Below are 17,531 nucleotides of genomic sequence, written 5' to 3' on the forward strand. Positions count from 1 at the left end.
CCATAGTTGGGTTTTTCCTAAGCAAGTGGATGGAGAAAGCAGCAAGAATGCTAAAGAGGTTTACATCTCTTACTAGTTCTTTTTTTTTTTTTAAGATTTTATTTATTTATTTGAGAGAGAGAATGAGAGAGAGAGAGAGCACATGAGAATGGGGAAGGTCAGAGGGAGGAGAAGCAGACTCCCTACTGAGCAGGGAGCCCGATGCGGGACTCGATCCTGGGACTCCAGGATCATGACCTGAGCCTAAGGCAGTTGCTTAACCAACTGACCCACCCAGGCGCCCTACATCTCTTACTAGTTCTTACTAGTTCTCTGTCCTTCCAGGGTTTCTTTTTGCTAAACATAAGCAATTATAAATAATTAGGCAAATTAAATAATTAGTTATTGTGTGGATATACATACATACACATCTCCATATTATCTTACTTTTTTTTTTTACACAAAAGATAGCATAGAACATCTTTTATCATGTAACAATGCATCTTGGAGGTTCTTCCTGAGTACAGAGAGCTTTCTCATTCCTTTTTTTTTTTAAAGATTTTATTTATTTATTTGAGAGAGAGACAGAGAGTGTGAGCATGAGATGGGGGAGGGTCAAAGGGAGAAGCAGACTCCCTGCTGTGCAGGGAGCCCCGATGCAGGGACTCGAACCTGGGACTCCAGGATTATGACCTGAGCCAAAGGCAGTCGCTTAACCAACTGAGCCACCCAGGTGCCCCGAGAGCTTTTTCATTCTTTTCTACAGTTACATAACATTCTGTTGTATACTTATGATGTTTATTTAGCCAGTTTTGACTTAGAAACACCTGGATTACTTACAGTCTTTTGCTAACATAGGTAATGAAATGAATAAACGTGCACGGGTATCATTTCACACGGATGGAAGCTTATTTGTAGGATAAATCTCAGGACATGTGAATGCTGGGTCGGTCAAAGGTGTATGCAGATATTGACAGATAGTCCTCGTTACAGTTCGTATCCATATATATTTACATAATCTGTTAGCATATCTATTCTCCCATAGTCTTGCAAAAGAGTGCTTTATCAAACATTTGCATTTTTGCTAATCTGAATAATGTGAACTAAAACCTCAGTTTAGGGGCACCTGGGTGGCTCAGTAGTTAAGCGTCTGCCTTCAGCTCAGGTCATGATCCCTGGGTCCTGGGATCAGCCCCACATCAGGCCCCCTGCTCTGCGGGAAGCCCGCTTCTCCCTCTCCCACTCCTCCTGCTTGTGTTCCCTCCCTCACTATCTCTGTCTCTCTGTCAAATAAATAAATAAAATCTTTAAAGCTAAAAAAAAAAAGAATAAAGCAAATGGTGACTTTAAAAAAATAAAAAATAAAAATAAATAAATAAAACCTCAGTTTAGTTTTAATTTGTGTATCTCAAACTGAACATCCCCTAACTTTAAGAGTCCTGTGTATTCTATGAACCGTCTCTTCATAGGTTTTGCTCATTTTTTATTGGGGTAGTCTTTTTCTTATCCATTTGTAAGGGCTCTTTACACATTCAGGATTTAGACCTTTGTGTACACTCTGAGTTGATTTTTCCCCCAGTTGGCTGTTTGTCTTTTGACTCGACGTGTGTGATGTTTGTGTCTTTGCCAGGCAGGCAGAAGGCTTTCAATTGCTTGTTTTGTACTTTATCCGTCTTTTCTTTAATGGCTTCTAAATTTTAACTCAAAGTTAAAAATATCTTCCCCACTTTAAGATAATCAAATAATTCTTTGTGTATAAATTTTTTAATTGAGATATACTTGATATATAACATTATGTTAGTTTCAGATATATAACAATGATTCAATATTTGTATATAGTATGAAATGACCTCAAATCTAGTTAACATCTGTTACCATATTTAGTTACAAATTTTCTTTTTCTTGTGATGAGGATTTTTAAGATCCACTGTCTTAGCAACTTTCAAAAACGCAAAACAGTATGAAAGAATTCTTATTGATAGTTTCCATTTTTACTTTAAAGTTTTGATCCATGGGGCGCCTGGGTGGCTGTCATTAAGCGTCTGCCTTCAGCTCAGGTCACGATCCCAGGGTCCTGGGATGGAGCCCCGCATCGGGCTCCCTGCTCCGCGGGAAGCCTGTTTCTCCCTCTCCCACTCCCCCTGCTTGTGTTCCCTCTCTTGCTGTGTCTCTCCCTGTCAAATAAATAAATGAAATCTTTAAAAAAAAATAAAAAATAAAGTTTTAATCCATTTGATCCATTTGAAATTTAGTTTGGTATATGGTGTGGTTTATAGAATTCATCTATCTATCCATGCACATTGTTTTAATTACTAACAGTTGCTCCCCTTCATTGATGCTGTTTTTCTAGCTTTTCTAGCTATTCTTAATTTCAACTAAACGGATATATTTAGGAAGTTGAGTCTTCTCATCCAAGAATCTTTTAAGTCTTTTCTTTTGTACAAGACTTTTTTAAAGGTCTTTTCATTGTGTTTTAACATTTCCTTTTTATAGGCCTTGAACTTTTTTTTAAGTTTTTTTTTTTTTTTTTTTTAAATAATCTCTACACACAACGTGGGGCTCGAGCTCACAAACCCAAGATCAAGAGTTGCATGCTGCACCAACTGAGCCAGCCAGGCACCCCATGGTCTTGAACCTTCTTTTTCTTTTTAAGATTTTAGTTATTTATTCAGAGAGAGTGCACAAATGAGGGAGGGGGTGGGCAGAGGGAGAGAGAGAATTTCAAGTAGACTCCGTACAGAGAGCACAGAGCCCGTCACCGGCTTGATCCTACCACCCCAAGATCATGACCTGAGCTGAAATCAAGAGTTGGATGCTTAACCGACTGAGTCACCCAGGTGCCCCTTGAACTTTTCTTTTTTTTAAGATTTTATTTATTTATTTATTTGAGAGAAAGAGAGAGAGAAACAGCATGAGAGGGGAGAGGGTCAGAGGGAGAAGCAGGCTCCCCGCTGAGCCGGGAGCCCGATGTGGGACTACGGGATCATGACCTGAGCCCAAGGCAGTCACTTAGCCAACTGAGCCACCCAGGCGCTCCACCCCTTGAACTTTCTTGATAAGTTGATTCGTAGTTATACAAAGGAATGAGATAACGATGAACCATGCATAGAATCTACTGGATTATGAGGAAAACAGAGGTGTAAGTAAAATAATAAATAGCAAAATTTTGGTGAGGTCAATGAATTGGATGACTTGATAGGTTGAGGAATGATTAGGAATGGGAATAGAAGCAGAATGAATCAGTGGGAAGGATATCCCACTGGGAAATCTGACAACTGAACCTTTTTTTTTTTAGATTTTATTTTATTTATTTATTTATTTTTTTATTTTTTAAGATTTTATTTATTTATTTGACAGAGAGAGACACAGCGAGTGCAGGAACACAAGCAGGGGGAGTGGGAGAGGGAGAAGCAGGCTTCCCGCCGAGCAGGGAGCCCGATGTGGGACTCGATCCCAGGACCCTGGTATCATGACCTGAGCCGAAGGCAGACGCTTAACGACTGAGCCACCCAGGCGCCCTATTTTATTTTTTTTTTTAAGATTTTAAGTAATCTCTACACCCAATGTGGGGCTCAAACCCACAACCCCGAGATCAAGAGTCACCGGCTTCCCCGACTGAGGCAGCCAGGCACCCCGACAACTCAACCTTCTTGACTCATCATGTTCTCTTTAGAGTCTCTGGCCATGAGCTTAACTTATGTTTTCTTTCAGTTTTAAAAATCTGCTTTCCTATAGTCCTCTTCTTGTGTCTAACTGTGCTTAGTTTCTCTTCTTTGGTTAATAGGAATCCCAGGAGACATGGTATATAAGTCCCATGTAAGCACTGACCACAATGAAGCTGGTAGGAAGCTGAGAGAACAAGCAGACAAGAAAATTCTAGAGAGAGATACAGATGGGAACAACATAATTAATTAACTGGACCTAAGTGACATTTAGGGGACACTATACCCCAAAACTGCAGAATATACCCTCTTTTCGAGTGTTCATGGAACATTTACAAAAATTGACTGCACATGGGCGCCTGGGTGGCTCAGTTGGTTAAGCGACTGCCTTCGGCTCAGGTCATGATCCTGGCGTCCCCGGATCGAGTCCCACATCGGGCTCCCTGCTCAGCAGGGAGTCTGCTTCTCCCTCTGACCTTCCCCCCTCTCATGTACTCTCTCTCTCTCATTCTCTCTCTCAAATAAATAAATAAAATCTTTAAAAAAAATTGACTGAACAGTTGGCCAAAAAGCAAGTCACAACAGAGTTTAAATCTGTGCATACAATGTATGTTTTCTGACCACAGTGGTGGTTAAATGAGTGTATCCACATTGTAAAAATCCATCCAGCTACACCCTTACAATGTTTGTCTCTTCCATTAAATATATTTTCTTTGAAATATGACATACACTCCCACAGCCTGTCACAAGTTCCCTTCCACCAAGTATCAAAATCCGTATGCTATTTTATATACCTCCTTGTGCTTATTACATATGTCTCTAAATCCACACGTTCCACATGGCACGTACTTTACATTTGTTATCCTAATAAACTTCCACAACTATCCAAAGAGATGTCTTTTATTTATTTTTTAATATTTTTTAATTTATTTGACAGAGAGAGACAGCGAGAGAGGGAACACATGCAGGGGGAGTGGGAGAGGGAGAAGCAGGCTTCCCGCTGAGCAGGGATCCCTATGTGGGGCTAGATCCCAGGACCCTGGGACCATGACCTGAGCGGAAGGCAGACGCTTAACAAATAAGCCACCCAGATGCCCCAAAGAGATGTCTTTTAACCACCATTTTACAGATAGTTGGAATAGTTAAAAAGTAACTGGTGGTGACCACTATTGTAGCCTTTGCTTGTTACATCATAACCTGCTACCTTTCATAAGTATTTTTCCCAACTCTCTCCCCTTGCATTTTTCTCCCTGAGAATTACTAAACACCTCAACAAAAATTCCACATCTGCAGAAGTAACGCCTATAAGCCAGGTCCTGGTGGAGTTGTTGGCCATACAAAAAGGAAATCAGCAAGGTGAAGAGCCATTAAAGTTATAAGACAGCATGGTAAGTGTGTCCCTTATCCCCTGTTCTCCTGGTTTTCCTGCCCTTCATGGAAGCCGGTTATATGATATTATCTGGTTATTTTTCTCCCTTTTTCTTCAGTTTAAAAGCCCTCTGGATGAGGATAGCAAGTGTCCTGCCAAATACATTCTTCTAATTCTTGTGAAATTCGGAGTAATAACAAAAGAGACTGGAAGCTTCCCAAACAGGGGAAATGGTGAGCAAATGCCAGGGTCAGGAGGGAACGGAGTCTACTTATGCCACTAAAGAAACCAGGCTGGTGGCGGCAGGCACAGAATGAGAAGTTTGGAAAGGCAGGGTGACGCCAGATTCGGGCTACAGATTGCTTAAAAGGCCAGGCCGAAACAAGGGCCTGGGCCACTAGACAACAAGGACTTATTATAAATGATCAACTCTGACTGATAAGATAAAAATGTTATTTTTAAATTTTTTCTTTTTCTTTTTATGATTTTTAAGTTATCGCTACACCCAATGTGGGGCCCAAACTCACAACCCCGAGATCAAGAGTCACATGCTCCACCGACTGAGCCAGCCGGGCGCCCCAAGAAATCAACTCTCTCTCTCTCTCTCTCTCTCTCTTTTTTTAAGTAAGCTCTACGCCCATCGTTAGTCTTGAACTCACCACCCTGAGATCAGGAGTCCCATGCTCTGCTGACTGAGACAGCCAGGCTCGGGCAGCAATGTCTCAAAAAGGCTGAAATTAAAAGATTCTGGAAGTTGGCAGGCTGGTGAGGCTCAACAAGCACCTACGGAGAATTTGTGTTGTTCCTCTGGGGCACCGCTGGTCAGGGACTGCAAAGCCGGCTCCTGCCTTTGAAGAGCTCAAATCAACTGGGAAGGGATAACAACAAAAATGTTGAGTGGTGGGTATGACATGAGTATATGGGCAACACAGCCTGCTGCAGACAAAGTCTGAAGAGGCCAATGTAGTCTGGAAAGAAAGGCAGAGAAGGCAAGGGCACGGACTGCTGGTAGACTCGGGCTCCCCCAGCCTCACCTGCCAAAATAGCGATGAGGACAGGGAAGAACTTTACAGGGCAAAGTAAGGGGGTAGGACAGCTATCGAGGTTATGAACCAAAGAGGTAATGAGGGAGAAAGAGGAATGTTCTCTTAACAATCGATGATCGAGCCAGAGGGCACGGTCGGTCATGTAGCAGGCCAGCTCAGTTTACCTCCAGGACCCTCTCTGACCCTCACTGGCCAAACAGAAGAAAGCAAATCATGTAGGTTGGCAGGCTAGGATGGAAGCTAAAAACCTAGTTTATGGTGAGAGAAGACAGAAAAGATTAAGGAGGCGGTGCCTGGGTGGCTCAGTTGGTTCAGCGTCTGCCTTCGGCTCAGGTCATAAACCTGGGGTCCTGGCATTGAGAGCCCACCCACATCCGCATCCGGCTGCCTGCTCTGCTTCTGCCTCTTCCTCTGCCCTTCCCCCCATTCTGTGCTCTCTCTCTCTCTCTCTCTCTCAAATAAATAAATAAAATCTTAAAAAAAAAAAAGGAAAGAGGGCGCCTGGGTGGCTCAGTTGGTTCGGCGGCTGCCTTCGGCTCAGGTCATGACCCTGGAGTCCTGGGATCGAGTCCTGCATCGGGCTCCCTGCTCAGCGGGGAGTCTGCTTCTCCCTCTGACCCTCTTCCCTCTCGTGCTCTCTATCTCTCATTCTCTCTCTCTCAAATAAATAAGTAAAATCTTAAAAAAAAAAAAAAAAAGGAAAGATTAAGGATGGAACTGAATGGAAGGAGGCCCCAGAAAAATTCTGGGGATTTTAGAGTCCTAGATCTTATCAGGATGGTAGTCACAAGTGAGCATACAACTGTCAAAACTCAATGAACTGAACACTTAACTGTGCATTTTATTGTAGGAAAAGTATGCTTCCAAAAAAAAAAGAAAGAAAGAAAAGAAATGCTATAATCAAATTATAATACTTGAGGAGGGGGAAAAAAAAAGACTAGAACAGGGGCGCCTGGGTGGCTCAGTCGGTTGAGTGACCGCCTTCGGCTCAGGTCATGATCCCAGGATCCTGGGATCGAGCCCTGCAACGGGCTCCCTGCTCAGCAGAAAGCCTGCTTCTCCCTTTCCCTCTGCCTGCCCCTCTGCCTACCTATGCTCTCTGTCTGTCAAATAAACAAATAAAAAATATCTTTTTTTTAAAGATTTATTTATTAATTTGAGAGAGCGAGAATGAGAGAGAGAGTACCTGAGAGGGGTGAGGGCCAGAGGGAGAAGCAGGCTCCTCGCCGAGCAGGGAGCCCGATGCGGGACTCGATCCCGGGACTCCGGGATCATGACCTGAGCCAAAGGCAGTTGCTTAACCGACTGAGCCACCCAGGTGCCCCAAATAAAAAATATCTTAAAAAAAAAAAAGACTAGAACAGTTAAGATGCAAACAAAGAGAGAAATTAGACCCCAGGAAAAACTTGAACCAGTCTGAAAACCAAAGGGATGTGGGTATTTGAGGAAAGTACAGACATCTACTATTTGCCAAACCTTGGCCTAGAATCACATATTTCGATTTATCTGCAGACCTAGCACTACCCAGATAAGTTCACAGTATTGTGCTGTGGTTCGCCCAGGGGGAGGATGGGAGAGCCGTGACAGAGGACCTGCACAGCCCAGGCGAACAGCAGATTTTGTGACAGTGCAGGGTGGGTTGTGACATAAAAGATGGGGGAGGGGGGCCTAGGTCCTCCGGTCCAGGAGGAAGAAGGGGAGAGAAAGGCAAGGAATGCAAGCTATGTCTGAAGGGATTTCTCCAGAAACTTGAAAATTCAGAAAATTGGGTCCATCCGCGACCCAACGTTCTCTTTCACAAATAAAGGAATAGAATTTCATTTATTTATTTATTTAAGATTTTATTTGAAAGTAAGAATTTATTTATTTATTAAAGATTTTATTTGAAAGTAATCTCTACACCCATCATGGGGCTCGAACTTACAATCCCCAGATCAAGAGTTTCATGCTCTATGGACTGAGCCAGCCGGGCACCTCAAGGAATAAAAGCTTCAAATACCAAACCTAAGAAGTCAGAGCTCTGATGTGAAAACATGTAAAAGGTCTGGAAAGATATGCATTGAACTATACCCCATAGTAGAGGGAAGTTACACACCTACTGGGTAGTGATGAATTTTGTCAGCAAGCATGAGCTTTCTCATTTTATCAATTAAATTTTGTTCAATCCAGTGTTGGATCAAAGAACAGTGCTGACGGCGCCTGGGTGGCTCAGTTGGTTGAGCGGCTGCCTTCGGCTCAGGTCATAATCCCAGCGTCCTGGGATCAAGCCCCACGTCGGGGTCCTTGCTTGGGGGAGAGCCTGCTTCTCCGTCTCCCTCTGCCTGCCGCTCTGCCTACTTGTGCTCTCTCTCTCTCAAATAAATAAATAAAATCTTAAAAGAAAAAAAAAAAGAACAGTGTTGATAAAAACTGGGGCCTGTCTTTGGTGGCGCCAAAGTCCCCATACCTGCAATCTACGTTTGACACACCTGTGGGCATGAAGAGTGACATCCATCACTCACTGCTGGGCACCGCCCTTTCGTTTGCTAAAGCCAGTGACAAAGTCTCAGGGAGGTGAGGTTGGGCTGGGGACCTGAAGGTCTGGGGCAAGGGCAGGCAAACCATGTCTAGAAAGGACTAGATAATAAAAATGTTAGGATCTGAAGGACACACAGTCCCTGTCACACTATTCTGTCATTTTTTGCACAAAAGCAGCCATAGACAGTATGTAAAGGAACAGTCATGGCACAAGGCCAACCAAGCGAGGCCTGTCTGCTGACCTCCGGAGCAGTGGGCCTGGCTCCTGACTGCACATCAGATTCACTTCAAAGGCTCATAAAACCACTACTACCCAGGTCCCACCCCCAAGATTCCAAATCTGGGAGAGGGCCCAAACATTTTTTTGTTTGTTTTTAGGTACCAGATGATTCTGATGTGTATCCTGGGCTGAAAACAACTGTTCTAGGGGCGCCTGGATGGCTCAGTCAGTTAAGCTCCTACCTTCGGCTCAGGTCACGATCTCAGGGTCCTGGGATCCAGCCCCACATCGGGCTCCCTGCTCACTGGGGAGTCTGCTTCTCTCTCTCACTCTTTTCTGTGCTCTCGTTCCTCTCTCAAATAAATAGATAAAATCTTTTTTAAAAATACACACACACAATTGTTCTAGAAGGAGAATCACAGTCTCAGGAAACTGCTGGAGTTTTGGGGGCGGGAGTGGAGGGTGCAGAGTGGGGGACAGATGAATGGAGAAGGACCCATGGCTGAACTGAAGTCTAGATTAAGATTAGGACTCTGTGCAGTCCACCTGACAAATTAAGTGCTTCCAGTATTTTGATTAAATGCTCTTTATTTGATGCTTTTGCATGCGCAGCACTATAAGGGAGCTTACTCAACCTGAGGAGTCAGCCCCTTCACCACCCTTAGTTAAGGCGGCCATGGGGCCGAGGGAGAGAGGGCAGTAAGTCAGCCACTTTCTACCTAACCTTCTTTCTGGGACCATTCTCTATAGGCTCCTGCGAAGTTGCGAGCCCTGTGGAGACAAAGGGGGTGAGGAAGGACAGGCCCGAGAGGCAGTCCCCAGTCCCTCCCCCAGCTAGCGCCCCACACCTTCCCCATACCCGGTGTATCCAAGGCCTTGGGCCAGCTGCGTGGCCTGCAAGCCCCGCCTGCCCATTTGACAAAAGAAAATGAGGTTCTCCTCTTCCAGCTTCGGCTTCTCCGCGGAGTACAAAGCCTGGAAAGCAGCGGGCTCCATCTGCAGGGCACTTTCCAACTCAGACACTGGGAGGAGTCGCGGGGTTAGAATGCAAAGTCAGCAGTGGGCGATAGCAGGTTCAGACCGGGCCTGGAAGGACTGGGTCCTGGGGCCCGGAACAAATCTCCAGAGGGCCCCAAAACAACATTCGGTGACCACTCCCCCTCCCCTCCAACCTCAAGGACCAGACAGGCCCACCTGCGCAGGAAGGCAGCCAAACAGCTGAACGGGAGCCACCTCCACAACAGCGAGGAGGAGCGGCGCGGGGGGGGGGTACCCCACGGGGGTGGGGGGGGAGGTCAAGCGTAGAAAAGCGGGTCCGCCCCTTCCTCGCCGCCTGCCATCCGCTCGAACTAGAAGGGCCAGTTCCGCCGCCAGGATCCGCCTCCCACCAGCCCTTCTCCAGCAAGCTGGGGTGGGGGGCTCAGAGGAATACAGGACCCCCTGGACCGTGCTTTCCCCACGCCGCCCTAGGAGCCCCTCCTGGACGGCCTCTAGGCCACCCGCGCGGGCGTCCCCTCTGTCCCATACCCGGGATGTTGAGCGCCCCCGGGATGGTCCCCGCTGCCGCCTCCTCCCGAGATCTCACATCGATGAGCCGGGCCTGGCCGGAGGCCAGGAGCGAACGCAGTTCAGGGAGCGAGACCGTGGGCGCTGAGGAAGGAGGCACGAGAGCCCTGAGCGGAGCGGGCTGCCCGGCACTGCCGCGCGGCGCCCCTCCACCTGGCAGCGCCCCAGCCCGGGAGCGGGGCCGAGCGGACCTGAGCCACGCCCCTCCGCCACACCTCCCGGGGGCTCCACGCGCTCCCAGGGGGGGCCGCAGGTAGGACGGGACGGGGTCCCAGGTCTCTCCCTGCAGGTACCTCCAGCCATGGTGCGCGTCGCCACGGCGAGCCGCAGGAATGCAGCCCCGAGCCGCCTCCTCGGTGCCGGCAGCATCTCCCCCGCCCTCGCGGAGCCGGGACCGGAAGCGGAAGCGAAGGCACCGCCTCCCGCACCGCCCCCGCAAGCACCTGTTCGCTGATACCCGCTCGCCAGGGAAATTCTTGCGATTGCCCAGCGCCGACTGCCCAGCGCCGGCGGGCAAACTGGTCCGGCCTAGGCACCGGCACTCAGGGTAAGGAACACAGGAGCAGCACCCCACCCTAACCTTGGCCCAACCCTTACTGGGCAAAGTGCAATGCGCCTCCCTCCCTCCTGCCCCAGGGCCCACAAAAGGAAAACCAGGTGACAACAGCGGCTCTGAACGTTTTATCTTTAAAAAAAAAAAAAAAAAAAAAAAAAGGAAAGGAAGAAAGAAAAAGGAGAGGAAAAACCATCCCCACAAGGGGAAGGCCCCATGTGGGCCCATCTGTCGTCCTCCCTGGCTCCAGAGACTTCTGCACAGGCCTTAGCTCCTTGCCCGCCGATCTCTTCCCGCGGCAGCAGCCACCCACTGCTAGGTATCCTGTTCCCCACTTGTCGCTAAAGTCTGATGCCCACAGTCCCCGAGTGCACATCTGAGCTCCGGGGTAAGGAAGAACCAGGGGCAGCGCCAGAGCCCTGGGGCAAGCCAGAGCATGGCTTGTGAGTAGACCCTCTGCCGGCCCTCTCAGCAAGCACAGGGCAAGCCCCCACGTTGCCTGGGTCCGGTATCCAGCACGGAGACAGCACATGCATCTGCAAGAGCACAAGGGCCCGGGGGGGCTGCGTGGTGGAGCCGGGCCAGGCTGTCAGCGCGCACCCAAGGGTGTGTTTCACACCACCGCAGGTGGCTCTGCCACAGGGCCTCGGGTCAAAGCCACGCCTTCTCAGCTCCCCCTGGTCCCCCGCCAGAAGCGGGCAGTGAAGGAAAGGGGCACGGGGTTAGCCTGTTGCTCCTGGGCTATGTGCAGTTCTCAGAAAGGGGTGGTAGGGCCCAAAGCCCCCAGGTCCCCACAGTTAATTGCTGTCATTCTTGATGACAACCTCGACTCCGTGGTGCCGCAGCTGAGCTCGGAGCAGCAGGTTCTTGTTTTTCAGATCTTCCACCTGGCATGGAAAGGAGGCCGTGGAGAGAGTGAGCAGACAAGCTGGCGCGGCCAGATCCCACACCATATTCACACATCCGCTAGTGAGGGGAAAAGATGAAGCCCCCTCCGTGGAAACCAGAGGCAGGCATCCCTCACTGGCTCACTGGCCATGGAGTTGAGGAGGGCTGGAATGAGGAGGGGTCTGACCTGCTGTCGAAGCACATCATTGTCCAGCTGCAGCTGGTCAAGCCCCTGCAGTTCTTCAGACAACCGGTGGTTACTCTGTCGAAGCTCCTGGATATAATCACAGGCTTTGGACAGAATTCCACCTTTACTCTGCAAGAGAAGGCCAACGAAATGAGGACTAAAATAGGTGACACCTGGCTTGCCTTCCCAAAGCACACACTTGGGACCTCACTTTCCCCTAAGGGTAAAATGTGGTAGAACACTTCACAAGGATACAGGAACCTCAGAGAAAGATAAGCAAAGATTACTGCCATGTGTGCCCTCTCTACTATTTCTGGAAACCATATCAGGAGACAGAATTCAGGCATCCTGCCCACTACCAGGGTCTTGCCATGACCTGGCCAGACTTGGTGCTCTCCATGGAGCAGTCTGGGATGATCTTGGACAGCTGCACAATCCAGTTGTTAATCTTGTCTCGGCGGCGGCGTTCCACTGTGGGGCAAAAGGGAGGACGGGGTGACTCAATGAGAACTCAACCACAGACCCTGTAGAGCTACCTAAGCTCTCCCGCTCAGACACCACCGCTGTCCCCAATCCCACCAAATAATACCTACCTTCGTTATGCTGAGCCCTGCGCTTCTCATCCCGAGTTGTCCTGGGAGCTTCTGACTTCCTGACAACAGAGCCCAGGGTGGCCGGAGTAAGGGAAGGATAAAAAAATAAGATTGGAGGTTGGGGTAAGGATCGACACAGGACTTGGCAAGGATCAGGACCCACCATGGCAACTGAGAAGAACCGGGGCCTACTCACGGGGAATAAGGGTGAGTCCTGGGGGCAATGGAGCGCTGGCTTCCTCCTTGCAATACTTCTTGTGGTGACATCATCACAAAGAACTGTCCTGTGAAGATGCAGGATAGGTTGCGTCAGGACATGGGACTTAGGAACCTCATCAGGCTCAGAGGCCAAGGTCCTAGGCTCCTCCTCTAAAAAGGGAGGCTACTTCCTCCTGCTGGAAGGGCAGGCTCAGGCTCAGTGCTGCCCAGGTCTTAGTGAGCATTAAGGGGTCATGGGAAAGGCCCACCGCCCCCAGCCATGTCCCACGGCCGATCCTAGCCCCTCCGGCTAGCACCCTCACAAAGCTCACCAGTGCCGGGAGGGGTCGCCTGCCCCAGCAGTGCCTCCGAGCCTTGGGTGGTAACAACAGCCGCTGTACCCCCTGATGTGGCACCCCCTGCCCCATCTCCCACTGCAGTGCTGGGGAAGTAAGTATAGTGCGTCTCGGCGGCTGTGCCCTCTGTGTCAACTGCATCATCACTGGTGAATGCACCCTGGATCACCGCCTGGGAAGGGCAACAACAGGACAGAGTCCAGGGACAGTCAGATACTTCCCACTGAGCTACTCTGCAGCTTCCATGCCTGGGGGGAAGGAGGGAGAAACATCCAGAAAGGGAAAACCTAGTGCCTTGAGACAAGGCAGCCCCAGATGCCTCACGCCACCCCCAGCTCCACCCCCATCTCACGGGTTCAGCTTCATCTTACTCCTCGCTGCTCCAGTTCCCTCCCCAGCCCGGGCCCTGGCACCTGGGTCATGGACTGAGTGGCAGGATAGCCACTGATGGCGCCAGTCCCCTCAGTCTGGCCATCCAGCTGCCCCTCAGACACCTGGATCACCCTGTACATCACCTAGAAGCAGCGAGGAAAGGGAAAGGTGGGGAGAGAGAATACAAGAGTCAATGCCGGGGACCCCGGGCCTCTCATAAAGCTTCTCTCGGACAGAGCCCTGAAACAAGAGTGCTTCAGAGACAAAGCTTCAGCCATCCCCCCTTCCGTCCCCAGAGGTTTCAGCCTAGCCCCCACCCCTCGGCACCCCACCCCAACCTCTACTCCAAACCTCCTCCTCCCAGCCCCGCCCCCAATGCCCCCAGCCCCCTCAGGAGTCCACATCTTCACCGCCACCTCCAAACCAGGTCTCCCCACTGACAGGCTCATTACCTCCCTCAACCCCAACCCCAGGTAACACCTGCAGGCAGCTGGCCCCCTCCCTTACCTGGCCCCCATTCTCAGTTCGGAAGACGTACTTGACGTTGGGATCAGGGAAGGTGGCAGCTGACTGGATGCTGGCAATAGCCACACTGGTTGGGTCCTCCCCAGTTGCCACTGCTCCTGAATTAAAAGAGCAAAGTAAAAGTCTGTGACTTACTGCCTTTCTCCCTCTGTTCCGCCTGCATGTCACTTAGAAGGACCAGGGTGCACAGCAGATGCGCCCATGGGGGGAGGCGGAGAGGCCAGGCTGGGCTCCTGGTCTCAGGTCTGTTTCGACCACTCACCCTCCTGAATCTGCACTGTCCCCTCTTCCGCTTCAGCTGTTTTCTGCTGCCTGTTTGTGACAGGACAAAAGAAAGAAGGGAAGAAGGGAATAAAAAGCTCACTGACCCAATAACATATGGCTTCCAAACTCAATGGCATCCCCAGTAGATGCTGGGTTAGGTTAGAATACCAACAGCTAGTATTTACTGAGTGTTTACTGCGTGCATAGCACTGAGCTAAGCACTTAACACACGTCATTATTTAATATTAAGAACAGCACAATGGGGTAAGTAGCGCTACTTGCATTTTGTAGATGAGAAACCAGATCACGCAGCTAGTAAGTGATGGAGCTGAAACCAGAATCTAGGTCTGCCTAACTCGGGAGCCAGTGCTCTTAGCCATTCTGCATTCTCCCAGGCCTCCCATCTCCCGCCCCAGACCCTACCTCTTCTTCACTCACCCCTTCATCTCTCTGTAAGGGGGCACATCCGAGGAGCTGGCCCTTCTTTGGAAGTCTTCGTATCTCCTGCCTCACAGGCCTGAGTGCTAAGTCCTGATAGAAATCAGGGAGTTTGCAGTGAGTCCAGGAAACTGAACAGACTCTGTTTCAAGAAGCTAGGTTCCATGAAGACTCAGCCAAGAACACAATCCAATCAATCCACAGAGGACAGTCCGTTTCTTCCATTCTGATACTGAGAAGTGGGCTACAGCTGGTTGAAAAAGTAACTCTACAAATAGTGTTCCTCCGCCCTCCATTATCGCTCCAAGTCATGGTGGAGAGGGGATGATTATACTTAAGGCTAAGGATGTGGAAACAACAATATCTGGATGGATCATGACTAAAGTTACCATGATGGGCCACTACTTCGGGATTAGGAGGGCCATGTTGAGACCACCACTACCAAAAACACAGGGCCACTGAACGCTAGTGCTTCTTCCAGCTTCTGAGCCACATACTGTACCAAAAAATTTGTTCTCAAATCTAGGAAGGGGAAACCTCCCTGAACCATAAGGACATACTCGGCCCTTGGGCCTCATTCTACTTGGCCCCTTGGGCTCCTGCCTTGGGGTCTCCAGATTTATGTCATTTGTTAAAGACCCTAAAGTCCAAGTGTATTATTTTCAAGCCCCTTCCCTATTTTCTTCACCAAGCCTTCCCTAGAACAACACAGTTGCTAAAATGTTGCCATGACAACTCCAAATCAACTGAACCTCAGCAAGAAGGGAAAAAAACTCCAGGCTCAAGGTTCGGAAAGAGAGACAATGGAAAAGGAACTCATTTGCAAGGTGCCCGCCTTAGGACCCTGACACCCAGCCAGAGGGCAGGAAAAACAAAGAGCCGAGGAGACAAATGCCTCCAGAAAGATACAGCTCCATGTACAAAGGAACAAAATTATCCCCACACGAACGGGTAAGATTTTGGTCAAGTCTCTACCCATAAGGTCCCCCAAACCTTTCCTATCTAAGGAAAATCTTCAACGGATGAGCCCTGGAAAGTCCGCATCGAAGGAAAGTGTTGACCAAAAAAAAAAAAAAAAAAAACCAAAACCCAAAAAACAAAAAAATAAAGAAAAAAGAACTGAAAGTGAAACTGTCCGGAGGAAGTAACGCTGCAAGAAGATCCCAGTCCCTAAGGGGAAGTAGCACCAGTGTTTCGGTACCACCTACCTGTCCATCCTAAAACCTACGAAGGGCCCCCTCCGAGGCTTCTGCGCTGACTGCAGGAGGCGGCGATGGAAGAGACGGCAGGGCACAGGAGGCGTCTCTATCGCCCACAGCTGTCAGCCAGGGGCAGCCTCTGAGGACACCCAGCAACCGGGTCGGGCTGCTTATTCAAATCTTAGTTGGACATCCGGAAGCATTTCCTGAGCATTAGGGGATGCGACACGGAAACGCGGACAGGATGTTGTGGCGTGCACGCTCGGGCCAGGAGGGCCCAGCAAGAGCCCCTGCTAAGTCTGGACACAAAGGGGAAAATCACCACGTCCGGAAAGAAGTCCGGCGCCCCGACCTTGCCCGAGAAGGCGGCGTCTCCCGGCAGGCGCGAGCCCGCGAGCCCGCGAGCCCGGGAGCCCGGGCGGCCGCCGCACTCTGCCCGCGGCCCGGCGCTGCGCACGGCGGCCAGGAAAGGGCGCGGGGCTCGGCGGGCCCGCGGTCCCGGCCCGCGGCTGGCAGCTGCAGGAGGGCGGGGACGCGCGCGCTCGGAGGCGGGGAGTGCGCTCGGCCCACAAAGGGGGGCGGGAGAGAAAGAAGCGGGCACGGCCCCCTCCCTCAAAACAAAGGCTTCTTTCCCGGGAGGTCCGCCACCTGAAAACGGGAACAAAATCAAGGCTGCCCTGCCTGCCGGCCCACCCAGTCTCCAGGCCCCCGACTCGCGTCCGGTCCCAAACTCACCGGCCGAGGCAGCCGAGGCCGCCGATCTCCCCAGACCGTGTTCTCCCTCTCCGGACTCGGAGAGCTCCATGGACAGCTGCTCATGCGCACTCCCGGCCTGCGGCCATGTTGGTGAGGGGCGGAAGTGTCTCTCTCGACCCGCCCAGCCTCCTCAGCCTCTGAGCCGCCCCACTTCCGGCCGTTCCCGCTTGATGAGGTTGGAGGATGCGGATGGGTGGGGATGTCGCCGGGGCGGAGACGAAGGAACTCCTGGGATCCGCGGAGAATGACACTGAAGTCTTTGTCGCTCTGGGCAAGAACGGGAGAAAGACGACTAATGTGTGCTACCATCTTTCTGCTGGACAAGGCGTTTTTAGGGGTAGAAGGGAGCGAGGCTGGCTTAGATCAAAGGGAAGGAAGTCGGACGGAGGCGCCATCTTTAACAAGGGCTACTTGGGAGGCCATCTTGGATCAGGCCACTCTGGTGTCCACTGGAGAGGAGGACAGTTCTGGGTGTACTCTTTTGTATTAGCGTCAGCAGTTACTCACCCAAAGACCCCCAGGGCTTCGAGTTTTTGTGAGGCTTTCAGCTGCTGTGAGGAGGATCTTGATTCCTGTTCCTCTCAGTTAAGACCTACCCTTAATGGATCTGGAGCAGTGTGGTGTGATGAGAAGAGTTTAGCCTCTGGAGCCAGACGAACTCGGGTCTCAAACCTGCCGCTCTCACTTCTTACCTCTGAGATCCTTGGCAAGCCTTTGACTTAATCAGCCTCCCTAACCGACCTCATTTTACAGGTCTCCCATCTGTAAAATGGAGATACCAGTACCAACCTTACAGAATTGTTATGTGGACTCACTAAAGGGCATAGATTCTTTGCGTGTAGA

General features: G+C 50.2%; 2 protein-coding genes across 4 annotated transcripts; both read right to left on the reverse strand.

Annotated features, from left to right (window-relative positions):
• Positions 1 to 9,363: 9,363 nt before the first annotated feature.
• TSTD1 (thiosulfate sulfurtransferase like domain containing 1) lies at positions 9,364 to 10,770 on the reverse strand. Of its 2 annotated transcripts, none has more exons than XM_088016797.1 (4): positions 10,653 to 10,770; positions 10,321 to 10,443; positions 9,642 to 9,815; positions 9,364 to 9,564 (listed from the first exon to the last, which is right to left on the reverse strand). In XM_088016797.1, the coding sequence occupies exons 1-4, from the start codon at positions 10,726 to 10,728 to the stop codon at positions 9,509 to 9,511; spliced, it is 429 nt and encodes a 142-aa protein (XP_087872923.1). In that variant the 5' UTR covers positions 10,729 to 10,770; the 3' UTR covers positions 9,364 to 9,508. The 2 variants fall into 2 exon arrangements, with proteins under 2 accessions (XP_087872923.1, XP_027946729.1); XM_028090928.2 differs by having other exon boundaries at positions 9,653 to 9,815; positions 10,653 to 10,761.
• Positions 10,771 to 11,025: 255 nt separating this feature from the next.
• Positions 11,026 to 16,916, reverse strand: USF1 (upstream transcription factor 1). Of its 2 annotated transcripts, XM_028090926.2 has the most exons (12): positions 16,668 to 16,916; positions 15,942 to 16,231; positions 14,734 to 14,826; positions 14,294 to 14,343; positions 14,014 to 14,129; positions 13,548 to 13,649; positions 13,111 to 13,306; positions 12,777 to 12,864; positions 12,581 to 12,639; positions 12,364 to 12,458; positions 11,988 to 12,116; positions 11,026 to 11,799 (listed from the first exon to the last, which is right to left on the reverse strand). In XM_028090926.2, the coding sequence occupies exons 3-12, from the start codon at positions 14,739 to 14,741 to the stop codon at positions 11,710 to 11,712; spliced, it is 933 nt and encodes a 310-aa protein (XP_027946727.1). In that variant the 5' UTR covers positions 14,742 to 14,826; positions 15,942 to 16,231; positions 16,668 to 16,916; the 3' UTR covers positions 11,026 to 11,709. The 2 variants fall into 2 exon arrangements, with proteins under 2 accessions (XP_027946727.1, XP_027946728.1); XM_028090927.2 differs by lacking the exons at positions 14,294 to 14,343; positions 14,734 to 14,826; positions 15,942 to 16,231; positions 16,668 to 16,916 and having other exon boundaries at positions 14,045 to 14,132.
• Between the last annotated feature and the right edge of the window lie 615 nt (positions 16,917 to 17,531).

The sequence above is a fragment of the Eumetopias jubatus genome, unplaced genomic scaffold, assembly GCF_037043125.1.
Source record: "Eumetopias jubatus isolate StellerSeaLion01/CBP00866 unplaced genomic scaffold, mEumJub1_p1.0 scaffold_12, whole genome shotgun sequence".
Classification (NCBI taxonomy): Eukaryota; Metazoa; Chordata; class Mammalia; order Carnivora; family Otariidae; genus Eumetopias; species Eumetopias jubatus.